Genomic DNA, 23979 nt, shown 5'->3' with positions numbered 1-23979 from the left:
AAGTCCAGAGTTTCTTCTTGTAGTGTTTCAAATCAGGATTAATCTAATCTGGAATGAGACCAGCTCCTACCTTTATTCTCCTAAAGGGGGCTGTACTATGACTAGGTCCCTCCTATGGGTGGGACCAGGAAGGGGGGTGGTTACACCCCCTATCCTTTGTCCGGTTTCGCGCCAGAGCTGGGGCTGGAGTGCCCCAGCAAATGGTTTGAACCGGTGTATGCACAGGGCACCTCGTGTGCCCCAGGCATGTCTCATTCCTTTCAGGCCTGTCCTACCTAATACACAAAATCCTGTCTGGGGTGGTGCTAGCACCTCCCAAGGCAGGAAACCCTTTGTCCAAGCCTCCTAGCTGGAAGGACTCCCAGCAGCAGGAGGTCAGACTTGTGTCTGTGGTGGCAGCATCCATTTTGTGATGCTGAGGCTCGAGTTAACTTTAACCGGGGTTCACAGTTACATACATGTCGTGTCCCTCTAGAAGGTTGGAATACTAACCCCGTCGCCAGAACTGGCGAGGGGGTAGTATTCCAATTCGTATGACACCTTACTCGACATGTTTTGATAATGCTATGCCAAAGTTAGCAGTAACCGCAAGGATTATAATGCACTTAAGAGTATATGGTATAGCGTTATCATGGAAACAGCTAAAGGACTTGGTTCCGAAAGCTGCAGACTGGCTCAGCTCATGCCAGAGCACTATCTCACATAATGCCAAGCACTCTGCCTCCAGGATTGTTAAGGCCTGCCATAGGAGTGACTTATAGGAGTATATGTGTCCATTGTAGGTTTAGATATAGGTATACTATATCTAAAGCAAAGGGTGATTGCACCACCTTGCTCAGCTGATTGATCAGCCAGTTGTGTCAGATTTGGATGGCCAGCCAGGGGTGGCATAATACATGCTGCAGCTCCTGGTAGGCCTTGGGTTCAACTTATGCCCTGGGTACCTATGGTACACTGTACAAGGACTTACAAGAGTGACCTAATACCAATTGGTAAATGCACCTAAAGTGCATAGATGTTAATTTAGAGAGAGAACAGCTAGGCTGTGAATCTGATTAGCAGGCCCACAGCCAGGGAAAGTCGTAAACCAGTGAAGCAAAAAGCAAAAATCTGGGGTGACCATAGGATTGCAGACCCTACTCTCCTACACTGTCGAAGACGATACCGATGGTATGATGAAGGACTGGAAATCGAAAAGAGATCAGTAACGATACCGAACGATAAACACATCTGAGCCCAATGACGGAAAAAAGCAATCTGAAGATGGAGTTGATGCCCATGCGTGCTACGATCTACAGGAGGAGTCATCCAACATACAAAGATTCTTCCAAGACAACAACAAAGTGTAATCATCCGGGCCCACCACCAGATGGTGATCTATGCAATAGTGTGTGGTCTGCAGCCCATATGCCTCGAACATAGTGTTATCGATTTTGAGGTAAGTATTTGGTAGTGGGAGTTGAGGTTCTGGGGGTAGACTCAAGGATCCCCCAGGGTCAAAGATGCACTCTCAAAGGCAGTGTGTGTGTGTGTGTGCGCTTCCAGGGCTTCTAAGGGTGGCACAGTAAGTGCTGCAGCCCTTAGGGGTCTGCCCTGGGTACCTGTGGTACCATTCACCAAAGGCTAACCTGTGGCCAGAGATGCCAATTAGGTTAGTTTTGGGGGAAGAACACAGGGCCTGGAAATCTGATTGTCAGGGACCCAGGGCACATCAAGTTAACGTGCATCCGTAGTCTGGAAAAAAGTGTGTGTGTGGGGTAGAAGGGAGAACTGCAACAGAAACCCACTTTTCTACAGTGCCAGTCTGGAAACTAGCTCCCAGTATTCACAAACAAAACTGAGTAGCAGAGTTAAGGACTTACAAGAAAACCAGACAGTATTTTAACAGTGCAAGAACATTTAGAATTCACTTGTCATACTTTGACATAAATGAGGCACCGGTGGATTCAGCCTTTCCTTACCTGCTGATACACATCGAATCGTTGGGCTCTGAAAACACCACCATAGCTGGTACCTGGTGACTTTAACCTGAAATAACACCAAAGTAAATAGTTGAACAATTCAGGAACCTAGATCAGCCTTGGTAAGTGGCACTCACACAAGCACAACATCCATCAACACAGTAACCACTATGAATGGAATAAAGGATTTATTTGGATATGCAGGCAGCAAAAGAGATCGAAATCAGGCTAACCAGCATAAACCACCTATGTAAGCCTTTTTAACACATCTAATGAGAAAGAGTGAAGGACTATCAAGAAAAGACCTAGCAATCAGAAATGACCAGAGATGTTTTGAGAAACGGGCCTTTTTAGCTGCGAAGGACAAAATTAAAATACCATGAAACATTGGAAGATTCTGTATGGTCTTCTCCCATTCCAAAGTTTTACAAATCAATGGTGCTTTACACTGCGGACATTCTTTCCTTCAGCATGAAAGAATAAGCCACTTACCAATGCCCTTTTTGGGAGAAACTCCACCGTACCACAGATTCCTCACCTTTTGAATACTTTCACAAGCATCAGACTGGATCTGTAAAATCTTCTGCAGTAGTCCTGCATGACGGTAGGAGGTGCCAGCGCAGCAGCTCAATAATTATTACACTCCTGATGTGACATATGCAGGCCACTAGGAGCTACCCATGCGCGCAGGCATCTGTTTCTTTCTAGATTCTTCCCCCTGCAGATGCACAGCCAATAAGATTTGTGAACAATATGCAGAATCTGAAAATTGGGATCTTTTTATACGGATACCCGTACACCGAACCAGGAGATGGGAGGGTCAGTGAGGAATCTGAAGTTAGAGTCTCTACCAAATAGAGCTTTACCGAAGGTAACTAAGGTAAATAACTTGTTTTTCCGATATAGACTTTTAAACGCAGCCGCCCTGCCTTTTGAAGAGATACCCAAACAATTCCACCCGAGTGGTGGCTCTGTTAAAGGACTTGTACTAAAAAGTCCTCAGGAATAGAGCAGATCTGGCTGTCCAGGCAATAGTCATCCAAACAATAGGAGCCACAGGGATAAGAAAAGGGGATCAGGCCGCCCCCCACTCAACGTGTTACTACTCAACGATAGGCCTGATCACCAGACACTACACCGAACACTGTATATCCAGCAATGAAGGGGTCATCAAAAACTTTGTCACTCCCTCGTGGACCTCATTAGATCCCTAGGCTGTGGTGTATCCAAAGTCTAACATTGTTTATACCATCATATCCCCCCCAATGAGCAAGAAAAAAGTGTGGAAAAGGAAAGGAGGCACCTCACGGTCGTAACACCAAGGGGACTGCCAGCTGGTACTCGTCAGCAAGTCCACTTATCATCGGTTACCACCTTTCCTGTTTAAAGAAACATATGTGTGTGTGTTGTTTGACAAAAACCTTAACCCATGAAATCAGGCAAAACACAAAACCTAAGTGTCAAAACATGTTACTAGCATGTATACCCAATGGACCACATGAGGATATTGACAGAGCAATCCTCACAACTAAAACTTGGTGAAGCTACCTAGCTGAAACTACCTTTATATGGTGCTGCTAGCTTCCAAAACTAAAAATGGTTCCAATCAAACCATAATTAATTACGCCGCCAAGATGTTTTGTTGCCCCAGAAAAATTTCAGGGAACTTCTTCACAGCTGTTGGGGTTCCAGATTAAAATCTCATGGTAGACGCACATCAAGCCATCCGGTTGCGTCCATCATATATACCTGCAGCCGTACATGGTTAGTAGGGGAAATCCGATATGCGTCAATCGATCGCGTTTCCCCAAAGTGAATGCCCAAAGGTCCTATCACTGCTACCGGTTGTAGCAGGGCCCCTATTCAGTGTCCAGGCAATAGTGTCTGGTTCACAAATTGAGCGACAACCACATTATGTCGAGAATAGACTACCTGCAGGCCAACACAGTGGTACCAATATCAGCCCTGGCAGAATGAGAGCTTGAAAGCCCTCAAGAAGCTGCGTTATGGCCAATGTGTACCAGATCTTGATGCAAAGTAGAATCCAGTGTGGGATGTCCCTCTTCTGGATGGCCTTTGCTTGCTCCAGTGTACCAGATAAAGAGCAGATTGTCCACCCTGTGTGCTCTACTATGATCAATGTAGAAACTACGACTTCTTTTTAGATCCAAACGGTAAAGCTTTCTTCCGCCTTAGAATGGCGAGGCAGAGCAAGGAATGCTAAAAAGGGCGATATTCTAACTAACATTAAAAGGAGTCACCAACTTTGGAAGGAAGGAGGCTCAAGTCTACTGAACCAGTTTGTCCAGATAGAATGTGGTGTAGGGCGGTTTAACAGAAAGAGCCTGCATCATGCTGACTGGTTAAGCCGATGTAGCCTGTGAGAACAACTATGAAGGAGGCCAACAGACAAGCAAATGAGGAAGATGAGGACCAAATGAAAGCCTGAACTGGACATAACAAATGGAGAAGGAAGGAACACATGTTGTAACGATTTAATGAAAACCATTACAAAAAAGGATTTAAATAATGATGGCTGGCCTGGCAACCGTAAAAAGGTCAACAGGTACCCTTTAGCATTGCCCATAGTAAGGGATTGCTGACGAGGGCCCAAAAAATAAATTAAGAATAAACAGAGAACTTTGGGCAGTTTAGCTGGGAGTGGGTGCATTCATTTAGCAAAGTAGCAGGCCACAAACTTATCCCAACAGGCATATGAAGATATGGATAAGTTACTTGCCTGTAATCCTAGTTCTCTTCCAGGGCTATCCTCATCAAAGTTGTAGGAGAGTAGGGTCTGCTTCCTATGGTCACCCCCACTTTTTGCTTTTGCTTTACTGGTTTTCGACTTAGATGTGGTTGTGGGCTGCTAATCAGATTCACAGCCCAGATGCACTCTCTAAATTTAGTATGTACTGTAGGTACATCCAAAATTGGGAATTGGTTCCCCTTGTCGGCCCCTGTAGAAGTGTACCGTAGGTACTCAGGGCATAGGTGTAACCAAGGCCTACCAGGGGCTGCAGCATGTATTATGCTACCCCTGGCTGGCCACTCAAATAGACACAACTGGCTGATCACTCAGCTGGGGCAAGGTCGTGTAACCACCCCTTGCTTAGGTGTAGTATTCCTACACCTACTTACATATAGACACATAGTAACCTATAAGTCACTCCGATGGCAGGCCTTAACAATCCTGGAGGCAGAGTGCTTGGTTATATGTGAGATTGTGCTCTAGCATGAGCTGAGCCTGTCTGCAGCTTTCGGAACCATGTCCTTATAGCTGTTCTATGATATTGCCATACCATATGCTCTTAAGTGCATTATGAACCTTGCGGTTAAAAGCTAACTTTGGTTTGGCTTTATCCAAACATGCAGTGAAAGGTGTCGTACGCTTTGGAATACTACCCCCTCGCCAATTCTGGCGACGGGGGTGGCATTCCAACCTTCTAGAGGGAGAAGACATGTTAGTTCTGACTATCCCGGTTAAAGTTAACCAGAGCCCCAGCATCACAAAATGGATGCTGCTGCCACAGACACAAGTCTGACCTCCTGCTGCTGGGAGTCCTTCCAGTCATGGAGGTTTGGACAATAGGTTTCCTGCTTGGGGAGGTGCGAGCAGCACCCCAGACAGGAGGATGTGTATTGGGACAGGACAGGGAGGGCTGACTAGATTGAGACACTGCCTGGAGCACACTAGGTGCTTCATGCATACCCCAGTTCAAACCGGTTGCTAGGGCACTCCAGCCCCAGCTTTGGCGCGAAACTGGACAAAGGAAAGGGAGTTTAACCCCCCCCACTTCCTGGTCCCACCCATAGGAGGGACCTAGTGAGCAAACCAGCCCCCTTTAGTTGTATAAAGGTAGGAGCGGACCCAGGAGACTTTAGATTAATCCCGGAATCGACTTGAGACGAAACTCTGGACCCTTCGACATTCACCTGAGCTGTAGACTGAAGAATCTCCCTTGTGGCTAAGGAGTGACCACCCGGGGCAACCAGGCACCATCCAGCAACTCGACGGCTTGCTTTGTCCTCGTTCCCATCGGAACCCGAGCACAGAACCTGACAAGACCTCGAGCCCCGGACCTCTCTGACCCCCACTGCACGACTCCAGCACAGCTGAGCTCCGTGGAAGGCGTCGGAACCCGTGAAACCAGGCAACTTGGAAAGTCTTCAACTTGCTAACAGCACAGCTCTTGAGGCATCCTCGAATCTGTGCACTGGGGACTGAGATGCCCGGACACCGAGCTCCACCTGCACCGAAGATCAGCCCTCCACAACTCTACGAGATCTGCGTGGGGTCCTTCGGCTTGTGTTCTGCTTGACGCGTTGTCCGGTTGCTGGCCAGTTGGCTAGTAGCCCTGTGGCGACGATCCTTTTAAAAATCCACCGCTGGTCTGGTTGCTCCCGACTGGCCCTTGCTTCCCTGAAGAGGTGAAGTACCACAGACCCTCCTTGTCTGCACCAGAAGCCTTTTGTGTATCCTGCGTGGGTTGCCTTTGTTTAGGCTTGTTGGCTCCGATCTTGAAGCCGACCCCTCCATCTGCGAGAACCTTCGTGGGACAGCTCCTCTCCAGCACCTGGTCGTCCTCGACGCCTCCTGGTCCGCGTGGCTGCAACAACAAGCTTCACGACAGCACCTGATTGCTCCTCGACAATGTCTGGTTCCTTCCTGGTTCCACCCGGTCACTGGCTAGTGACCCAGACCCTAACCCCTCTGCTTTCAGGTAATCTTCATCCTCGATCCACCCTTGGATCCACCCGGACATCTTCCTCCTGGTCGCCTGCAGCATCTTTTCTCCAAGGCTCCATATGTAAATGTAAATGTAAATGTATTGGCATTTATATAGCGCACTACTTACCCGTAGGGTCCCAAGGCGCTTCGACCGCTGCGAAACCCTTCCTGGCTTCCCTGAGAGATGGTCCCTTAATGGGTATCTCCAGGGTGAGACCAGGCATCCCCGGCGGTCTGGTGGGGCCGTTAGTGAAGATGAGGCAAGCTAATGCCCAGAGTTGCCGAGTGTGATCGCTGATCAGAGTGGGCACCGAGGCGAGAGAATTATCGAGTCCGCTGACCCTGGTCCATAAACCTGCCGCGCCGGGAATCGAACCCTGGTCCCGGGCCGTCCTCTGCTCTCGGGTCTGCCGCCTCTAACCAGTGAGCCACACTACTTCATAGTCGGGCTTCAACGGCGAAACCCGACACATCTTCACACCTATGCACCCGCTTCCTGTGGGTGGGGTAACGCGAGTACTTCGGTGCTCCTGTAGGGACTGACTATCCTAGTTGTGAGAAGTTGGCCTGATATATGATGCTCACTAGTTCTAGTGATCACCTTGTATCAGTTCAAACAACCCTTATGGCGATTGGTTGTAAGTCAACCTTATAGACCAGCTATCCTAATGGTAGCATGGACAGAGCAGTCTTAGGATCTCTTTTGGCATGTGAAGCCAGCTGTTTTACCACATATAACCCCTTGAATACCAGATGAAAGGACACCTCACAGGTTGTTATGAAAATAAACAATATATTTATTACTAACAAACACCTCTGAACTCTTTATGAGATCAGAGGGCTAAGCACATAACAAAACTCTTAAGAAAAATACAGTAAGTCGCTCAAATTACAATGGTGCCCTAGGGGCATGGCAAACCATATACTAAGTAAATGGTATAAGTAAATCGATAGAAGAAATGAGGATTCCCAGAGGCTGTAGAATCGCTGGGGCTACACTACCCTAACCTTAGGTAAGGAGCAGGAGGCCCACGGGATGAGTGTGCAGTGTTAGAACACACACGCTGGTTTCAATGCAAAGTCAATGGGCATGAATAAATTACGAAAAAGGTAAGTAAAGACAGTTCCGACTGGTTGAGACCGAAACTACAGGATACCTGGACACTAGGAGAGTCAATCTACCTATTAGCACCGAAATGCTCTCGTTACCTCACCCACGGGCTGCGGGTGTATTGGTGTGAAAGTGTGTCGGGTTTCCGCGTTGAAGTCAATGGAGCCTTGGAGAAAGATGCTGCAGGCGACCAGGAGGAAGATGTCCGGAGTGATCCAAGGGTTGATCAAGGAAGATGGAGACCTGAAAGCAGAGGGGACAATGTTCACAGTCACTAGCCAGTGACCGGAGTGGAACCAGGAAGGAACCAGATGCTGTTGTCGCGATCAGGTGAAGAGTGGACGCTTGACCCCGCAGCCACGTGAACCAGGAGGTGTCTTCGACGACCAGGATGGAGGCACGAGCTGTCCCACGCAGGCTCTCGCTGTCGGCGGTGTCTGTTCCGGAATCGGAGTCAATAGGCCTTGGCAAAGGCAACCCACGCGGTGAGTGAAGATGGCGTCTGGTGCGGACCAGGAGGGTCCGGGGTGCTTCTCTTTTGGAAGGAAGCAAGGGCCAGTCTGGAGCAACCAGACCAGCGGTGTAGATTTCAAGGATCGTCGTCTAGGAGGCCACTAGCCAGCCGGCAAGTGACCAGACAAGGCGTCGATCAGCAACCAAGCAAAAGGGCCCCACGCAGATCTCGTGGATGCTGGAGGGTTGGTCTTCGGTGCAGGAGCTGCTCGGGGCTGGGGGTTCTCAATCCCCCAAAGCACTTACTCGAGGGTGCCTCTGAAGTCGTGCTGGAAGCGAAGTGCAGTTTCTCCAAGATGGCCAGTCCCACGTGTCTTGTCGCACCAACGGATCTCAGCTGTGCTGCAGATGTGAGTTGAGGTCAGAGAGGTCTGGAAGTCCGGGTCTCGTCGGGCTCTTAAGTCTGGTTCCACCAGGAAGGATGACAAAGTGAACCGCTAGGACACTTGATGGTGCCTGCAGATGCAGTGTGGTCACTCCTTGGCCACAAGGGAGATTTTCTTCAGTCTTCTGTGGAGCAGAATGTCAAAGTCCAGAGTTTCTTCTTTGTAGTTTCAATTCAGGATAATCTAATTTGGAATGGGACCCGCTCCTACCTTTATTCTGCTAAAGGGGACTGTACTGTGACTAGGTCCCTCCCATGGGTGGGACCAGGAAGGTGGGTAGTTACACCCCTTATCCTTTGTCCGGTTTCGCGCCAGAGCTAGGGCTGGAGTGCCCCAGCAACTGGTTTGAACCGGGGTATGCACAGGGACACCTTGTGTGCCCCAGGCATGTCTTAGTCTTTTCAGCCCTGCGTATCTGGATACACAAAGTCCTGTCTGGGGTGTGTAGGAAGGTGGATACCTGACTATGGTTGTCCCCAACTTTTTGCCTGGCGTTTTGCTGGTTTTCCGACTTAGTTGGCCTGGGACCCTGCCAATCAGAACCCCAGGCCTACTGCTCTCTCTGTAAAATGGATTCCATGTACCTTAGGTACATATCCAATTGGTACTGGGCCACCTTATCAGACCCTGTAACTCAGGTCATAGGTGTACCCAGGGCCTACCAGGGGCTGCAGCATGTATTATGCCATCCCTGGCTGGCCATCTAAATCCGACACAACTGGCTGCACGACAGCTGGGGCAAGGTGGTGTAATCACCCTTTGCTTTAGATATAGTATGCCTATATCTAACCCTAAAATGGACACACAGATTCCTATCAGTCACTCCTATGGCAGGCCTTGACAATCATGAAGGCAGAGTGCTTGGAATCGTGTGAGATGGTGCTCTGGCATGAGCTGAGCCCGTTTGCAGCTTGCGGAACCAAGTCCTAATAGCTGTTCCATGATCACGCATACCATATACTCTTAAGTGCATTATAATCCTCGCGGTTAAATGCTATCTTTGGTATCGCTTTATCAAAACCTGTCGAGTAAGGTGTCATACGAATTGGAATACTAACCCCTCGCCAATTCTGGCGACGGGGTTAGCATTCCACCCTTCTAGAGGGACACGACATGTATGTAACTGTGAACCCCAGTGAAAGTTAACTCAAGCCTCAGCATCACAAAATGGATGCTGCCACCACAGACACAAGTCTGACCCCCTGCAGCTGGGAGTCCTTCCAGCGAGGGGAGCTTGGACAAAGGGTTTCCTGTCAGGGGCGGTGCTAGCACCATCCCAGACAGGGTTTTGTGTATCCTGGGTAGGCAGGGCTTTAGAGGAAGGTGACTGCAAGTGGCACCCCGGTGCTCACTATGCATCTGCCGGCTAGAACCAGTTCCAGGGGCACACCAGCCCCTGAGCTGGGGAAAGTCCGGCATGGGAGAGGGGTGTAACCACCCCCCCTTCCTGGTCCCACCCATGGGCAGGACCTAGTCGCGTGCCAGCCCTTTTTCCTAGTATAAAGATAGGAGCGGGCCCCCTTCCAAATTAGATCATCTTTGAATCCTTAAACTACTTTCTATGAAAGGAACTCTCGACTTCTTCTCAAGATTTCTCCCTTGTGGCTAAGGAGTAGTCACCCTCCTGGTCCGTGAGACTGCAGAGCACAGCGTCGCCCACTCACCTGGTCGAGGTGACTCCATCCAGTGCCATCCTGGTGCCCATCTAATCACTGGCTAGTGATTCAGAACTTGGTCCCCTCTGCTTACAGGTGTCTTCCATCTTCGATCCAGGCTTGGATCCATCCGAATCTCTTCACTGGTCGTCTGCCAGCAACTTCTTCTTTCAGGCTCCATAGACTGCAACGAGGATTCCCGACGTCTTTCCAGACCTATGCAGCCGCAGCCCCTGGGCTAGGTAACTTCGGCATTTCGGTGCCCCAGCATAGCCTCACTATCCAAGGGTCCAGATCCTTTTTCGTTTCAGCTCTACCTAGTCGGATTCGTCCGATATCACTAACTTTACGAAATCTAGCATCCATAGACTTTGTCCCGCATCCGAGTGCACACTCTGCACCCGAGTCCCCTAGGCCTCCTGCTAGTAATCTGAAGGTTCAGTAGTCCAGTCCTAGCGATTCCAAAGCCTATTAGTTCAGTACTCACCTGCTAGTAATTTCGCATTCCACTTTTGTAGTATATGGTTTTTCGTGCCCCCCCTCGGGCATTTGTGTAAATTGTGCAACTTGAAGTATTTTCGTAAGAGTTTTGTTGTGTGCTTAGTACCCTGTCCTCATAAAGAGTACACAGCTGTTGTGATCTAAATAAATACACTGTTTATTTTCATAACACTTGTGTGGTGTCCTTTCACTTGGTGTTCAAGGGGTATATGTGATGGTATAACAGCTGGCTTAACACGCCCTCTAGAGTTTAGCCCGAAGACTGCTCGTATCCATGCTACTAGGATAGCTGGTCTATAAGGTTGACTTACAACCAATCATCAATAAGGGTTGTTTGGACTGATACAAAGTGCTCACTAGAATAGTGAACATTATATATCAGGCCAACTTCTCACAGGGTGGTGCTGGCACCTCCCCAGGCAGGAAATCCTTTGTCCAGGCCTCCGTTGCTGGAAGGACTCCCAGCAGCAGAAGGTCTGACTTGTGTCTGTGGCAGCAGCATCCATTTTGTGATGCGGAGGCTCGGGTTAACTTTAACCGGGGTTCGAGTTACATACATGTCTTATCTCTCTAGAAGGGTGGAATGCTACCCCCGTCGCCAGAACTGGCAAGGGGGTAGTATTCGAAAGCGTATGACACCTTACACAACATGTTTTGATAATGCTATGCCAAAGTTAGCAATAACCGCGAGGATTATAATGCACTTAAGAGTATATGGTATAGCGTTATCATGGAACAGCTATAAGAAAACAAGTTACTTACCTGTAACTTTAGTTCCCCAGTACCCAGTATTGGTAACTTTCATAGATTCTCATGCTTTGTATCATTCCCCGTCGTCGGAATGGGAGTCTCGGTAACAAAAATACCATAGCTGTAGGTACAAAAGAAAAGGAAACAAGCATTTACAATGCAATAGGTCTCGCAGCATTAAAGTTTGAGTTATTGGCATTGTGTATGACAATGCGTTGCATCAATTTTTTTTCAAACTTTGAATTGGTGTATAAATGAACACCTGGGCTTGGTGGTGCATAGCATGGCGAGAAGGGACAATATGATGTTACGTGGTGTGCTAATATAGCGTGCATAAGTCCTAAATCCGCCTTGGGGCGCTAAGTGACAACAATATGTGGAGGAAAGGAATGACAAGTTTTAGCTATTGGCATTGTAATTGTCCATGCTTTTTATTTAAAATTTAAAAACCAATACATAAATAAAAGGCATTGTCATTTACAATGGCAACAGCTCAAACTTGCATAAATGCGAGATCTATTGCATTGCAAATGCTTGTTTCGAGTTGGGTGAGCTGCGTGTCTCATTAAGCGGGCCAGCCATTATTAGCATGTAAATAAAAAAATTAAAAAACAACGACCCGTTCTGCTTCCTTAACATATTTCCGACATTGGACAATGGGAACCACTTTTGTGGCTACGGCCTGCCTCCTTGACATCTGTCCTTCAGGCAAAAATGTCACTCGTGTGCTGAAAGACTTATGTGCATCAAACAAAAAAGTCAGTATAAACTGACTTTTTTGTGGGTATTTACACGAAATGAATTTAAAAAAATGGGGGAAATCCTAAGGTGTCAATACCATCACGTTTTCAACATCTAAATATCACAACTGCATGCCACAAGTTTTAATCCCGACTGGGTTGAGTCAGACTTTCATCCTTCTGTGCTCGGTGAGCCTTTCATGGTGGCAAACAAACACCATAGGATAAACTGGAGGAGGCACAATATTGGGACTGCCGGGAATGGATAGAGGGGCGTCAAGAAATACAGGAGATCACATTATTGCCAAAATAGTGGGTATCGGGGCGAGACAAGCAGCGCATGGAGTCGGACATGTGGGTCCATTGCTCCGGCGCTGGGCCGTATTTTCCCTGCTCCGGGGCGGCTATTGATGACAGGTTATCATCGCTGAAAGCTGCCAGCGACTGTAGGCCCTGTGGAGATAGGACAGCTTCAATTACTGTACACATGTTTAGAAGTGCATTTGTTTATAAGTCGTTTTGTCGATTTTGGAATTATGCGGACTCTTCATTTTTGGTCAATAATCCAGATAAGTCATATGGAGAATTAAACCAATAAAAGTGAGAGCAATTTTAACCATTTGTGAGAGGAGGGGTAGGAGATTGATGAGGTTTTTTGGAGGGTTTATTTCATGGGGGAAGGACGAGATAAATTCATAAGCTTTTTCTAAAATAATTTTCAGACTCATTAATTCTAAAGAGATTGAGAGTATGATCTATATTATCTACATATTGAAGAATGAAAATCTTTTTGCCTCGTAACGAAGCTCCTAGAGGGTCAACATCAAGGCTGAGGAGCATGGATTGATTAATAAAAGAAACAGTACCCATTTTAATTAGACAAAATTGAATATTGTAATGCTATATATCCACAGTAGAAAAATAAAACACCTTTGCTGTTGGTAACAATGGTGCCCAGGAGGATTTTACTACCAGGCTGGTATAAACACATATTTGAAAAGACTATCTGGAATGACAGGAAATGTCATTATACATGTGTTAGTGCAGAGTGTGCTTAGTTAGGATCTAGTGAGAGATTAGGGTGTATAGTGTAGTAAAGTACGGGTGTGTTCAGGTAGGATAAAATGTTGGGTGGGCGAAAACAGATGTGTAAACAATGGTGGTGTGATTTGCAAATGTAAGTGTGCGAAAGGCGATGATGAAGTGGAGCAGCTTTGGGGACGGCAAAGGAAAAATGTGGTCACACGGAAAAGAGGGAGTGGGGCAGGGTGGGGTGATACATGAAAGAGAGGAAAGTATTGTAAGGGAGAATATGTGCGGTGGCATTAGGCAGATGTGCGGTGGCAAGACCATTGAAGTGTGTGATGAAGGTGGAACACTAGTGTGAAGGAAAGGATGCTATGTCAGGAAGACACAAACTCACAAAAAGGAAACACACACACTCACACGTACAGTGATTCCATATATTGGAATAAACGTGCAGTACACATGTAGAATGAGACTGTCACAAAAAGGGCAGTACATCATGATTCAATTAGATCAAGTAAATAAAACTATATTCAAGTAAAGGAAGAATGAGTACTGCTTTCCTGGGGCAGACAAAGGAATATTCTAGTGTAAGTAGATAAATAGTTTGTGGCACTAGTTCCCCCGACAGAAGGCGAATACGCCTATTTAGCCGAAAGCAAACATAATCAGTTGCTTATTTTTAATTATTTCATAGCAAAAACATAAAAGGGCAACAATACCAGATACAAATACCTGCGATTGCTTAAAACAAAATATACACTTTACATTAGACACTTGTTTGCACTAAACGAAAAATGCTGCCATTTTGTGTCGACATTTAGTGATTGTCTTCGACACTGGAATGGAAAGTGCACCAAGCTCAGAGAAAAGAAAAGTCCCTTTATGTGAAAGGCGACATCAAGATGTGTAAAACGAACATAAAAGACATTAAATAAAGAAGGCACACATGCCATTGTGCCAACTGCCAAGCCTCTGGGTTTCTGCACGGAGTACAACTGAGATGTGCACGGAGTACAACTGAGAAGAAAGCGAGACACAGAAAACCGACCAGAACTACCACCTGCGTCTCCAGGTGGCAAGGGTTGTTCTGGAAAAACGATGCAAAATGTGTTGCGAGCCCTTATTAGATTGCGAACAAGGTTATGGACAGTACGATTAAGGACGTTATGGATACAAGGAATTCCTACACCTCAAAACAATGTCAATAGGTTGCATTTTGAGCTGCATGAGCAAAGCTCTTCTGTGCACCAAGTTAGAATAGACTACTTTTGTTTAACGGATCATCTCTTTCTGGAAAATGATCAGACCAACTGACAAATCCACACATTAAACCCAAACACATGTTATACATCCATTTCAACTGGTATAACCTGGTGCTCCCAGAAAACAGCCTGCAGCAGAGCTGGTTAGATTTGGAGGAGTGAATCTGGTTCCAAAATGCCTGGTTCAACCTGCGTGCCGGGTCATGTAGCTAAAATAAAACACATACAAAAAACGGCAAAAGGTGCATATCCGACATCACCTATTCTACCCAAGAATGAAAGAGAGGCGTTTGCTTCTCGCTGGAGTTTAACAGCTGTAGGATGTGCTTTAGGTGAGCAGGTACTGTCTGGTATGGAGTACCTGCACTGGTTTAATTTGAAAGGGAGAGTGCCTGCACTTCTCAACCTGCTGTGATAAATGTAGTGGTAGAGTACTTGCACTTCACAGGTATTCCAACTAGTGAGTGCCTGCACGTGTCAACCTGCTGCGATAAATGTAGTGGTAGAGTACTTGCACTTCACAGGTATTCTAACTAGTGAGTACCTGCACTTCTATATCTCCATAAAAGCACTGGCAGTGGGCACAATAAGCGTGTTAGAAGGGTTCCTGAGCATTATAGAGGACTACAGACAAGTGAAAGAACAGGAGCAGGATCACACAGTGCTAACCAATTCTGCATTAACAATGGAGCTGGGAACTACTGCCAAAATTACTTTTGCACCAACTGACCAATGGGTGCGGAATGTCAGTTTGGCACCTGTCAGGGTAAATGTCGAACCACGTTTGGTACAAGATTATGGGACAGCAGTGCACATTTGCCAGGCAGCAGAGAAAAACTGCCGAGCCCTGGTAACTGTGAACACATTACTTACAATAGGTTTTGCTGCAGAAAAATCCCCTAAATTACACGTGCATTACAGGTGGCATTAGAAAAGCAACAGACACTGCAACCGACCAGCACATAGAGTCAGGGTTACTCTAAAAACGACCGATCATTTTAAGCACTGCCTCATTCTATTTAATTTCAGTTGAAGTTGCAGGTTATAAAAGTGTAAAGTCCCCTTGCATTTCAGAGAACAGCCAGCCACTCTGTTTCCGTGTTTAATAATCCTCTGGAAAGATTACAGGTTCAGGCTTTTTTTTTCCTCTTGCTAAGCTCAACTATTTTGCAATTTTTTAATCTGAGAACTGATAAATGTACTTTTTCGACAACTGCCTACACAACCACGCATTACAATATAGTTATTTTAGGTTCTTCGGATTAATTGCATTGTTGCTCTAGTAAAACAACATTAAAATGTTGGCCAATAAGGCATAACTCTTACCAGCAGCAGTCCATCAACATCGCTCTCCAATTCCTTTTGTTATCAGGGGCTCAGCGAGTCGGCTCTTAATAAACAGAGGCCATATCAGAAGGGAAGTCCTGCCAGTGAACTAATTTTTGTCTACAATCTAAACAAGGTGGGTGCTACTAGCGACCTGTAGCTCGACCTAAAAAAGCATTATATAGCGCGGACTTTACCTGTGCTCCGACGCTGTGCTCGTCAACAGGCTGACTCAAAACGAAACCGACAGTGAACTGTGAGAGGCCTCTTCTGAACCCCATCGGCTAAGTAAACATGCAGTAAGTCGGGTTTTAAAATGAAATAAACTGCGTCTGTTCACTACAGTACACATGCTGTTCTCTTATTTTATTGCTGTGAAGAAGTTAGTCAGCTGTTACCGTGGTCTGCGGCTGCAAAAAACTAGGGGACAGAGCTGTAAACATTAGCGATCTTGCGATTAGTCTCTTTCAAGGACTAACAGTGTTTTAGATCGCTGGACAGTTTTGCAGGACATGAGAGAATCCTTCAAAGAACTACACCATTTGAGAGGTCTCTGAGATTAAATGAAATTAACACATAGTATGTTAATGAAAGTAAAAATTAAATACAATTCAAACAAGGGTGATTAAATCAGAGCTGGACTCACCTGCTGCTCGAAATGCCTGAGACACGCAGCTGCGGAGGGAGCGTCCTACGCTGGCTGGAGCTTTCAGCGGGACGGCTCTGCTGCGGCGGGCTCTCTCCTCATTTCAGGTAACAAGCATTGGCGGCCGCACAAGCATTAGCGGCCGCAAAATGAAATAAATACAAGCAGAAACAAGCGAAGGATAACGACGTGAGCATGCACCTCAGCTGTACGGGAGCAAGTCACGCTGTGCGCGTTTCCATGTGCCGTGAGCATGCACATCGGACGTCTAGGGAGCTCGTCATCACCTTCTGCGTCGCCTGCTGTTGCCGAGCCCGAGCCGCTAACCCTGCACACCTGAGGAGGAAAGACCGGCCTCGAGAGCAGCGTGGGACTCCTGAGTCAGCCCGGTGAGTAGGGGGAGACGTGTAAATACTGTGTTTTTGGTGCATCAGACTAGCGAGACAGGAGATGGGCACTTCGAGTGTGTGGATGCGCGTGTGTGACTGTGTGTGTGTGTGCGCGTGAGCCCGTGAGTAGGTTGGGGGGCGGGGGGTGAGGGTGTGTGTATGCAGTGTGTGTGTGCCTGCGTGTGTGTATGCAGTGTGTGTGTGCCTGCGTGTGTGTATGCAGAGAGAGTGTGTGTGTGTGCGCGCAACTGAGAACTGAGAGAGGCATGGCTGACTGAGATCGGAGATGTGCACGGCTCCTGGGGCTGGGCGTGCGCGTTCACGCTGGGATATCGGCGCTCGTCCACCTGTGTAGGTCGCTTCAGAGGCAACTTGGCAGCAATAGGTCTACGAGACCTAAAAAGGCCTAGGCCTCATTCCCTTTTGTAGCATATCACCCTCTTTGTGTAAAAGAGACCAAACTTTGGCCATCAGCCAATCAAAAGTGCCTCAACCCGTAGAACCTTCCTGAAAGAACCTCAGAGCCTCAGATTTTCGTAGCCGTTGTGTACTTAGACACCACATCTGTTGTAGGCTGAGCTTTCCTCAGGGAGGAGGGTGGGAGCATGGGAATCTATGAAAGTTACCAATACTGGGGAACTAAAGTTACAGGTAAGTAACTTGTTTTCTTACCCCAGTATTGGAACTTTCATAGATTCCCATGCTTTGTATCAGAGTAGCAAGCAGTTGGCAAGGTAATACATTTTGCATCATAAATTATAGCAACAGGCAACATGACATAAGATACAAAATGTGAAAGACGGAAGGTGGGAAAGAAAGGAAAGCTCACCATCAGTGGAAGAGGTTCCTCAGGACAGCCTGTCCTACTGCCGCATCATCTTGTTGCAGAGATTCCAACCAGTAATGCTTGGTAAAGGTGTGAACGCTGCTCCAGGTAGCAGCTCTGCAAATATCCTTAATCTGCACCTCCGCGAAGAGGGCTGTTGAAGAAGCCACAGATCTTGTAGAATGTGCTCGGATCTTTCCAGTCAGAGGTTTTCCTGCAGCCTTGTAACAATGTAGAATGGCACTTGTGATACATCTCGAAACACCCTGTTTGGATAACGGAAGGCCTTTACCAGGACCCCCGAAGGCTACAAATAGTTGTGAAGATTTTCGAAAACCTTTAGTACATTCTAAATAGAAATTCAAGCATCGCTGCACATCCAACGAATGCAATGCTCTTTCTGCTGGCCTAGAAGGTAGAGGGAAGAACGCCTTCAGAATGACCGGTTCATTCAAGTGGAAATCCGAGGGAACCTTTGGCATGAACCTAGGATTAGTTCTCATGATCACAGTGTTTCTCTTGAATTGAAGGAAAGGCTCTTGGATGGTCAAAACCTGTAATTCTCCAACACGCCTAGCCGACGTGAGAGCAAGGAGGAGAGCCAATTTCTACGAAAGATATTTCATGTCAGACCGATGGACTGGTTCAAATGGGCCTTTCAGGAGTTGAGAAAGGACCAGATTCAAATGCCATGTAGGAGGCGGCGGTCTCACCGGTGGATAGACCCTGAACAAGCCCTTAAGAAATTGCTTGATAATCCTGGAAGACCACAAGGAAGGACCGGATCCTGTCCTTCTGAACCTTGACAAAGCAGCCAAATGGACCTTAATTGATGAATGAGCTAGTCCCGACTCAGCCAAGGACAGCAGATAAGGTAGGATCTGATGAGGCTTGGAATTGAAAGGATCCATGCTTTCTTTCTTACACCAACAACAAAATCTTTTCCACTTAAAGCGGTAAGTCCTGTTCGTTGAAGGAGCCCTTGCCTGGGATAGAACCTCCTTAATCTCTCTTGACAAGGGCAGGTTCATAAACTCTCGCTGCTCAGGAGCCATGCAGTCAGGTGTAACGACTGTGGATCTGGGTGCCAAATTTGTCCGTCGGACATCGTGGGAAGATCCGGCAGAATCCTCTAAGGAAAGGGAGGAGCTATCGACAACAGATGGAGCTCCGTGTACCAGAACTGCCTCGCCCAAGCCGGGGCTATCAGGATCATCCTGCACGGCTCCACCTTGATTTTCCTGATTAGTCGTGGTATCAGAGGAATGGGAGGAAAAGCGTAGACAAATGTCCTTGACCATGCGATCGAAAGCGCACTCCCCAGTGAACCTTGATGGTGAAGCCTGCTTGCGTAAGACCTTTATTTAACAACAAGTGGTGGTGATGGACAGAGTTTCTGAATTAAGCAGAATACTCTCACCCAGTCGAGAGATCAGGGCTAGATTCAACACCGTTTTTTAGCTCACTGCACCATCCCAGCTCAGAACCTGGCTATATGCAAATTAGTCTGTTCCTGTCCCAGTGCATGATGGGAACAGGGCAAACCAAACTACCAAGCCAATTCTTACACTGGGAAGGAAACAAGCTTCCGAGGACCGGTTTCTGGCATTTCAGCCGTCGTCGGCCCGGCTTGCTTGAATCCTGATGGTGCAATGAGCAAGGGACTCACATCTGAGTATACCCTTCCACGCTTAGGGTGGACAAAATATTTAACAACAAGTGGTGGTGATGGACAGAGTTTCTGAATTAAGCAGAATACTCTCACCCAGTCGAGAGATCAGGGCTAGATCCAACACCGTTTTTTAGCTCACTGCACCATCCCAGCTCAGAACCTGGCTATATGCAAATTAGTAAGACCGGCATTTTTTGTTGGTCGGAGTGGCAAAGAGATCGATCTCCGGTCTGCCCCACTGGCTGAAGATCTCTACCAAAACTGTCTGATTCAATTCCCACTCGTGGCTGACTGAGGATGACCTGCTCAGCCTGTCGGCGTTTTTGTTGAGGATCCCTGGTAAGTGTTCTTCCTTCAGTGATATCCTCTGGAGGATCGCCCATTCCCAGATCTGTTGAGCTTCTTGGGACAAAGGACGAGATCTGGTTCCTCCTTCCTTGTTCACATAGTGCATGGCCGAGGTGTTGTCCGTCCTGATAAGCACTTATCGCCCTTAGTTCCAAAAGGTTGATGTGGAGATTTTTCTCCTGGGGCGACCAATGCCCGCTGACATGTAAGTCTTGCATCACTGCTCCCCAACCCTCCAATGACGCGTCCGTTGTCACTACGTGTGGAGACGGGTCGCTTACGAAGGATAGACCTTGGGACAAGTTGTTTTGATCTGTCCACCATAAGGTTGCGTCTTTCATCCTCGGAGTGACCGTCACTATGTCCTCCAATGAACCGTGGACCTGTTGCCACTGGTTGTCCAGTTCTTCCTGCAAAGGACGCATTCTGAGTCTGCAATGGGGAATCAGAGGAATGCACGATGAAATCACCCCCAGTAGGGATTTGTATCGGCGTACAGAGAGACACCTTCTTGCCCGTAAGTCTCGAGCCAAGGTCTGTAATTTTTCCCTCCTTTCCAGAGTAGGGAAGGCTCTTGAGAGGTTTGAATCCAAGAGGGCCCCTAGGAAGCGAGCCTTCTTTGACGGAACCAGAGAGGACTTCTCGTTGTTTAGAGTGAGGCCTAGATTCTGGAACAGATTCGTACAAGCGTGAACTGCCTCCAGCGCTGCCTCTCTGGACGGAGCTTTCCGCAACTAGTCGTCCAGGTAGGGGAAGACTTGGAAATGGTTCCTTCGCAGGAAAGCTGCTACTGGTGCCAGCACCTTTGTAAAAATTCTCGGTGCTGAGCGGAGTCCAAAGGGTAAAACCCTGAATTGAAAATGGCTCTTGGCTACTGTGAATCGCAGAAATCTTCTGTGTGCTGGGTGGATCGGAACATGGAAATACGCATCCTCGAGATCGAGCGTGGCCATGAAATCTCAAGGATTGATGAGCTTCAAGATGTCCTGGAGAGAGACCATCCGGAGAGACAGGGAGATGAGATAGGTGTTTAGCTGTCGTGTTGTTCCTAAGGAAGAGAAGAGAATGACAGTCTGTGATGCGGTTGATTTATGGCAGGGTAACCAGGCGGTAGCCCTGGGAATCCATTTTGTTGGATTTAGTGACTCACACACCCTTTCAGGTGTCATGCTTCATCATTTGGGCCTGCTCCTCGTTGGGTCGGCGGTGCAATACCCAACGGGCAACACCTCATAGAGGGGCTCTTAGGCGGAGATCTTTTTCCAACAGCCGTATAGATGAAGTGCGGGTGTGGGGCCAGAACAATGGGGTAGACGTGATATTGTGTGTTAAAATAAAGCTAGTGGTACCAGGAATGCTTTATTCAGAAGGGCCACTGCTCTAGTTAAAGGCAATTATTCTAGAGGAGAGTGGTGGAAAATGATGTTTCCAACTGTCATCTAGAAGTTAAAAACAATCAGACAACGGAGCTAGGCTCAGCTCATACTTTACCCCCGATGTCCACTGGCGGGGAATCCGCCGATGGTGGGACTGGTGAAGCAGGATCCGCAATGATATATTCGTCATACTCAGTATTCGGAATAGAGTCATGATTCGACTGCTGGTCTTCATCCGAGGAATCCTCATCATCATCATCATGGACGTCAAGCAGTCCGGAGGAATCTTGTTGGAAGGATGTCTGAGGCTGAGGTGAAATTTGAGCCTGCAAAGATGGCGTCACTGGTGCAGGCAAAAATACTGCCGTTGTAGCAGCTGCCGGGACATGAAGTGGCCTATTCGCCCTAGATTTATAGTCTTGTAGCATGCTTTGCAATTCTTGGAGAAAAGAAGATGGCACCGTCACCATATCTTGGCCCGAATGATATTGCGACGGGGCCGTTTGATGATGACCACTCTCCTCCTGGATGTATTCACCCTCAGAGTCCGTCTCCTGGCACTTGACCAGAAGTTGGGAGGGACTATTGGCACAACTGTAAGCGTCCTGGTTGCCATCCTCTGACTCCCCTCTTGAAAAAGCATAGTTGGTGGAAGGGGGGGATACACTCCTCGGAGAAGTCATCTCCGGCGTGATTCTCATCACAGAAATGGTAATCCTTTTCTCAGAGGATAATATCGTCGACGGTTCCGTCGTCTACGGCTGTACATGCGTCGACGAGATCGGGGTCGTCAAAGTAGTCGACGAGGAAACTGTGGGCACACCAGCCGTCGTCATCGTCAGAGTCGCCGATGCCCTCGTCGACGTCGTCACCATCGTCGTCGGTGACACTGCAACCTTAGTTGTCGACGCCTTCGTCGGCAGAGTCTTCGTCGTCGGCGATATGTTCGTTGTCGATGTCATCTTAGTCGTCGGCACCTTCTCCGTCGACATACCTGCCGTCGACGGTACCTTCGTCGACGAAACTCCCGTCGATGCCGCAGTCGACGATATCAACTTTGAAGTCGATTTTTTCATCGACGGAACCTCCGCCGTCGATGTCTTCGTCGTCGAGGACTTAGAGCTCCTCTCGGAAGATTGAGAAGAAGGTTTTTTGAAGGCTGAGGCAGTCTTCTCACCTTTTGAAGGCGTAACAGGACCCACTTTCTCTTTTTCACTCTTGTGAGGAGATTTGCTGGGACCTAGGCTCTCAGACTCACTGGGGGTCTTTTTAGAGGCCTTAGAAGGTCTTTCCACAGAAGGGGAAGGAGAACCCCTACCCCTCTTCACTGACCTTCTCGATGAAGACATGGACGCAGCATCCTCACTTTCACTGGAGACAGTATCCTTTCTGGCCTTCAGCTTCTGGAGCCATGTCAAGAGTCTACCCTCACGGTCCGGAGGGTCTTGGTTGAGAAGGTGCGACAGATCTTGCAGTCAGCAGCCTGGTGGTCAGGATAGAGGCAATAAATGCAGTCTTTGTGCCTATCCTCCACAAAAAGCCTTTTCTTGCCACAGGTGGAACAAGGCTTGAAAAGGGCTTTTTTCTTCTCCATTTCACTCAACCTGGAAGGTAGTAGTATTCCTGAAGGGAATCAAAAGATTCTGAAGAAAATATCCAAAGAAATTCCTAGAAAAGTATAAGTTGAGCAGAGCTCACAGGAGACTCCCTAAGCACAACGTGCGGTAGAAAATCTGAGGCTCTGAGGTTCCTTCAGGAAGGTTCTAAGGGGTGAGGCACTTCTGATTGGCTGATGGCCATAGTTTGGTCTCTTTTACACAAAGAGGGTGATATGCTACAAAAGGGAATGAGGCCTAGGCCTTTTTTCTTTTTTTTTGTACGTACAGCTATGGTATTTTTGTTACCGAGACTCCCATTCCGACGACGGGGAATGATACAAAGCATGGGAATCTATGAAAGTTCCAATACTGGGGTAAGGACATGGTTCCGAAAGCTGCAGACAGGCTCAGCTCATACTAGAGCACCATGTCACATACTTCCAAACACTTTGCCTTCAGGATTGATAAGGCCTGCCATAGGAGTGACTTATAGGAGTATATGTGTCAATTTTGGGGTTAGATATAGGTATACTATATCTACAGCAAAGGGTGATTACACCACCTTGCCCCAGCTGTGTTACCAGCCAGTTGTGCCTGTTTAGATGGCCAGCCAGGGGTGGCATAATACATGCTGCAGCCCCTGATAGACCTTGGGTGCACTTATGCCCTGGGTACCTATGGTACACTGTACAAGGACTTATAAGAGTGACCCAATACCAATTGGTAAATGCACCTAAAGTACATGTGTGTCAATTTAGAGAGAGAACAGCTAGGCTGTGGGTCTGATTAGCAGGACCATAGCCAGGGAAAGTCATAAACCAATGAAGCAAAAAAGCAAAAATCTGGGGTGACCATAGGATTGCAGACCCTACTCTCCTACACTAGTGTCTAGTTTTGTTGGTTGTGTAATCCTTGTTAGACCGGAAGTGTCCTAAAACTTCATTACTTACCTTTTTACGTTCCCATTGACTTTCTATTGACTCTCGTGTGAGTCTACTGACACTGCACGCGCCGCCTGTGGGCCTCCTACTCCTAACCTAAGGGTCAGGTAGTCTAGCCCCAGCGATTCCCTACGCCCTAGGCCTCTTCCTTTGCCAAGTTGTGGTTCTTATACCACTTACTTAGTATATGGTTTTACGCGCCCATAAGGCCTAACTG

General features: G+C 47.5%; 1 protein-coding gene across 1 annotated transcript in view; it reads right to left on the bottom strand.

Annotated features, from left to right (window-relative positions):
- Positions 1–23979, bottom strand: part of PRRC2A (proline rich coiled-coil 2A) — a 1005169-nt gene that overhangs the window by 45922 nt on the left and 935268 nt on the right. Inside the window, exon 22 of the mRNA XM_086919885.1 lies at positions 1962–2028. Within this exon, the coding sequence (XP_086776011.1) occupies positions 1962–2028 (67 nt within the window). The remainder of the gene's footprint in view (positions 1–1961; positions 2029–23979) is intronic.

This window comes from Lissotriton vulgaris, chromosome 5 (assembly GCF_964263255.1).
Source record: "Lissotriton vulgaris chromosome 5, aLisVul1.2, whole genome shotgun sequence".
Classification (NCBI taxonomy): Eukaryota; Metazoa; Chordata; class Amphibia; order Caudata; family Salamandridae; genus Lissotriton; species Lissotriton vulgaris.
This window is presented reverse-complemented; position numbering and strand designations above follow the sequence as displayed.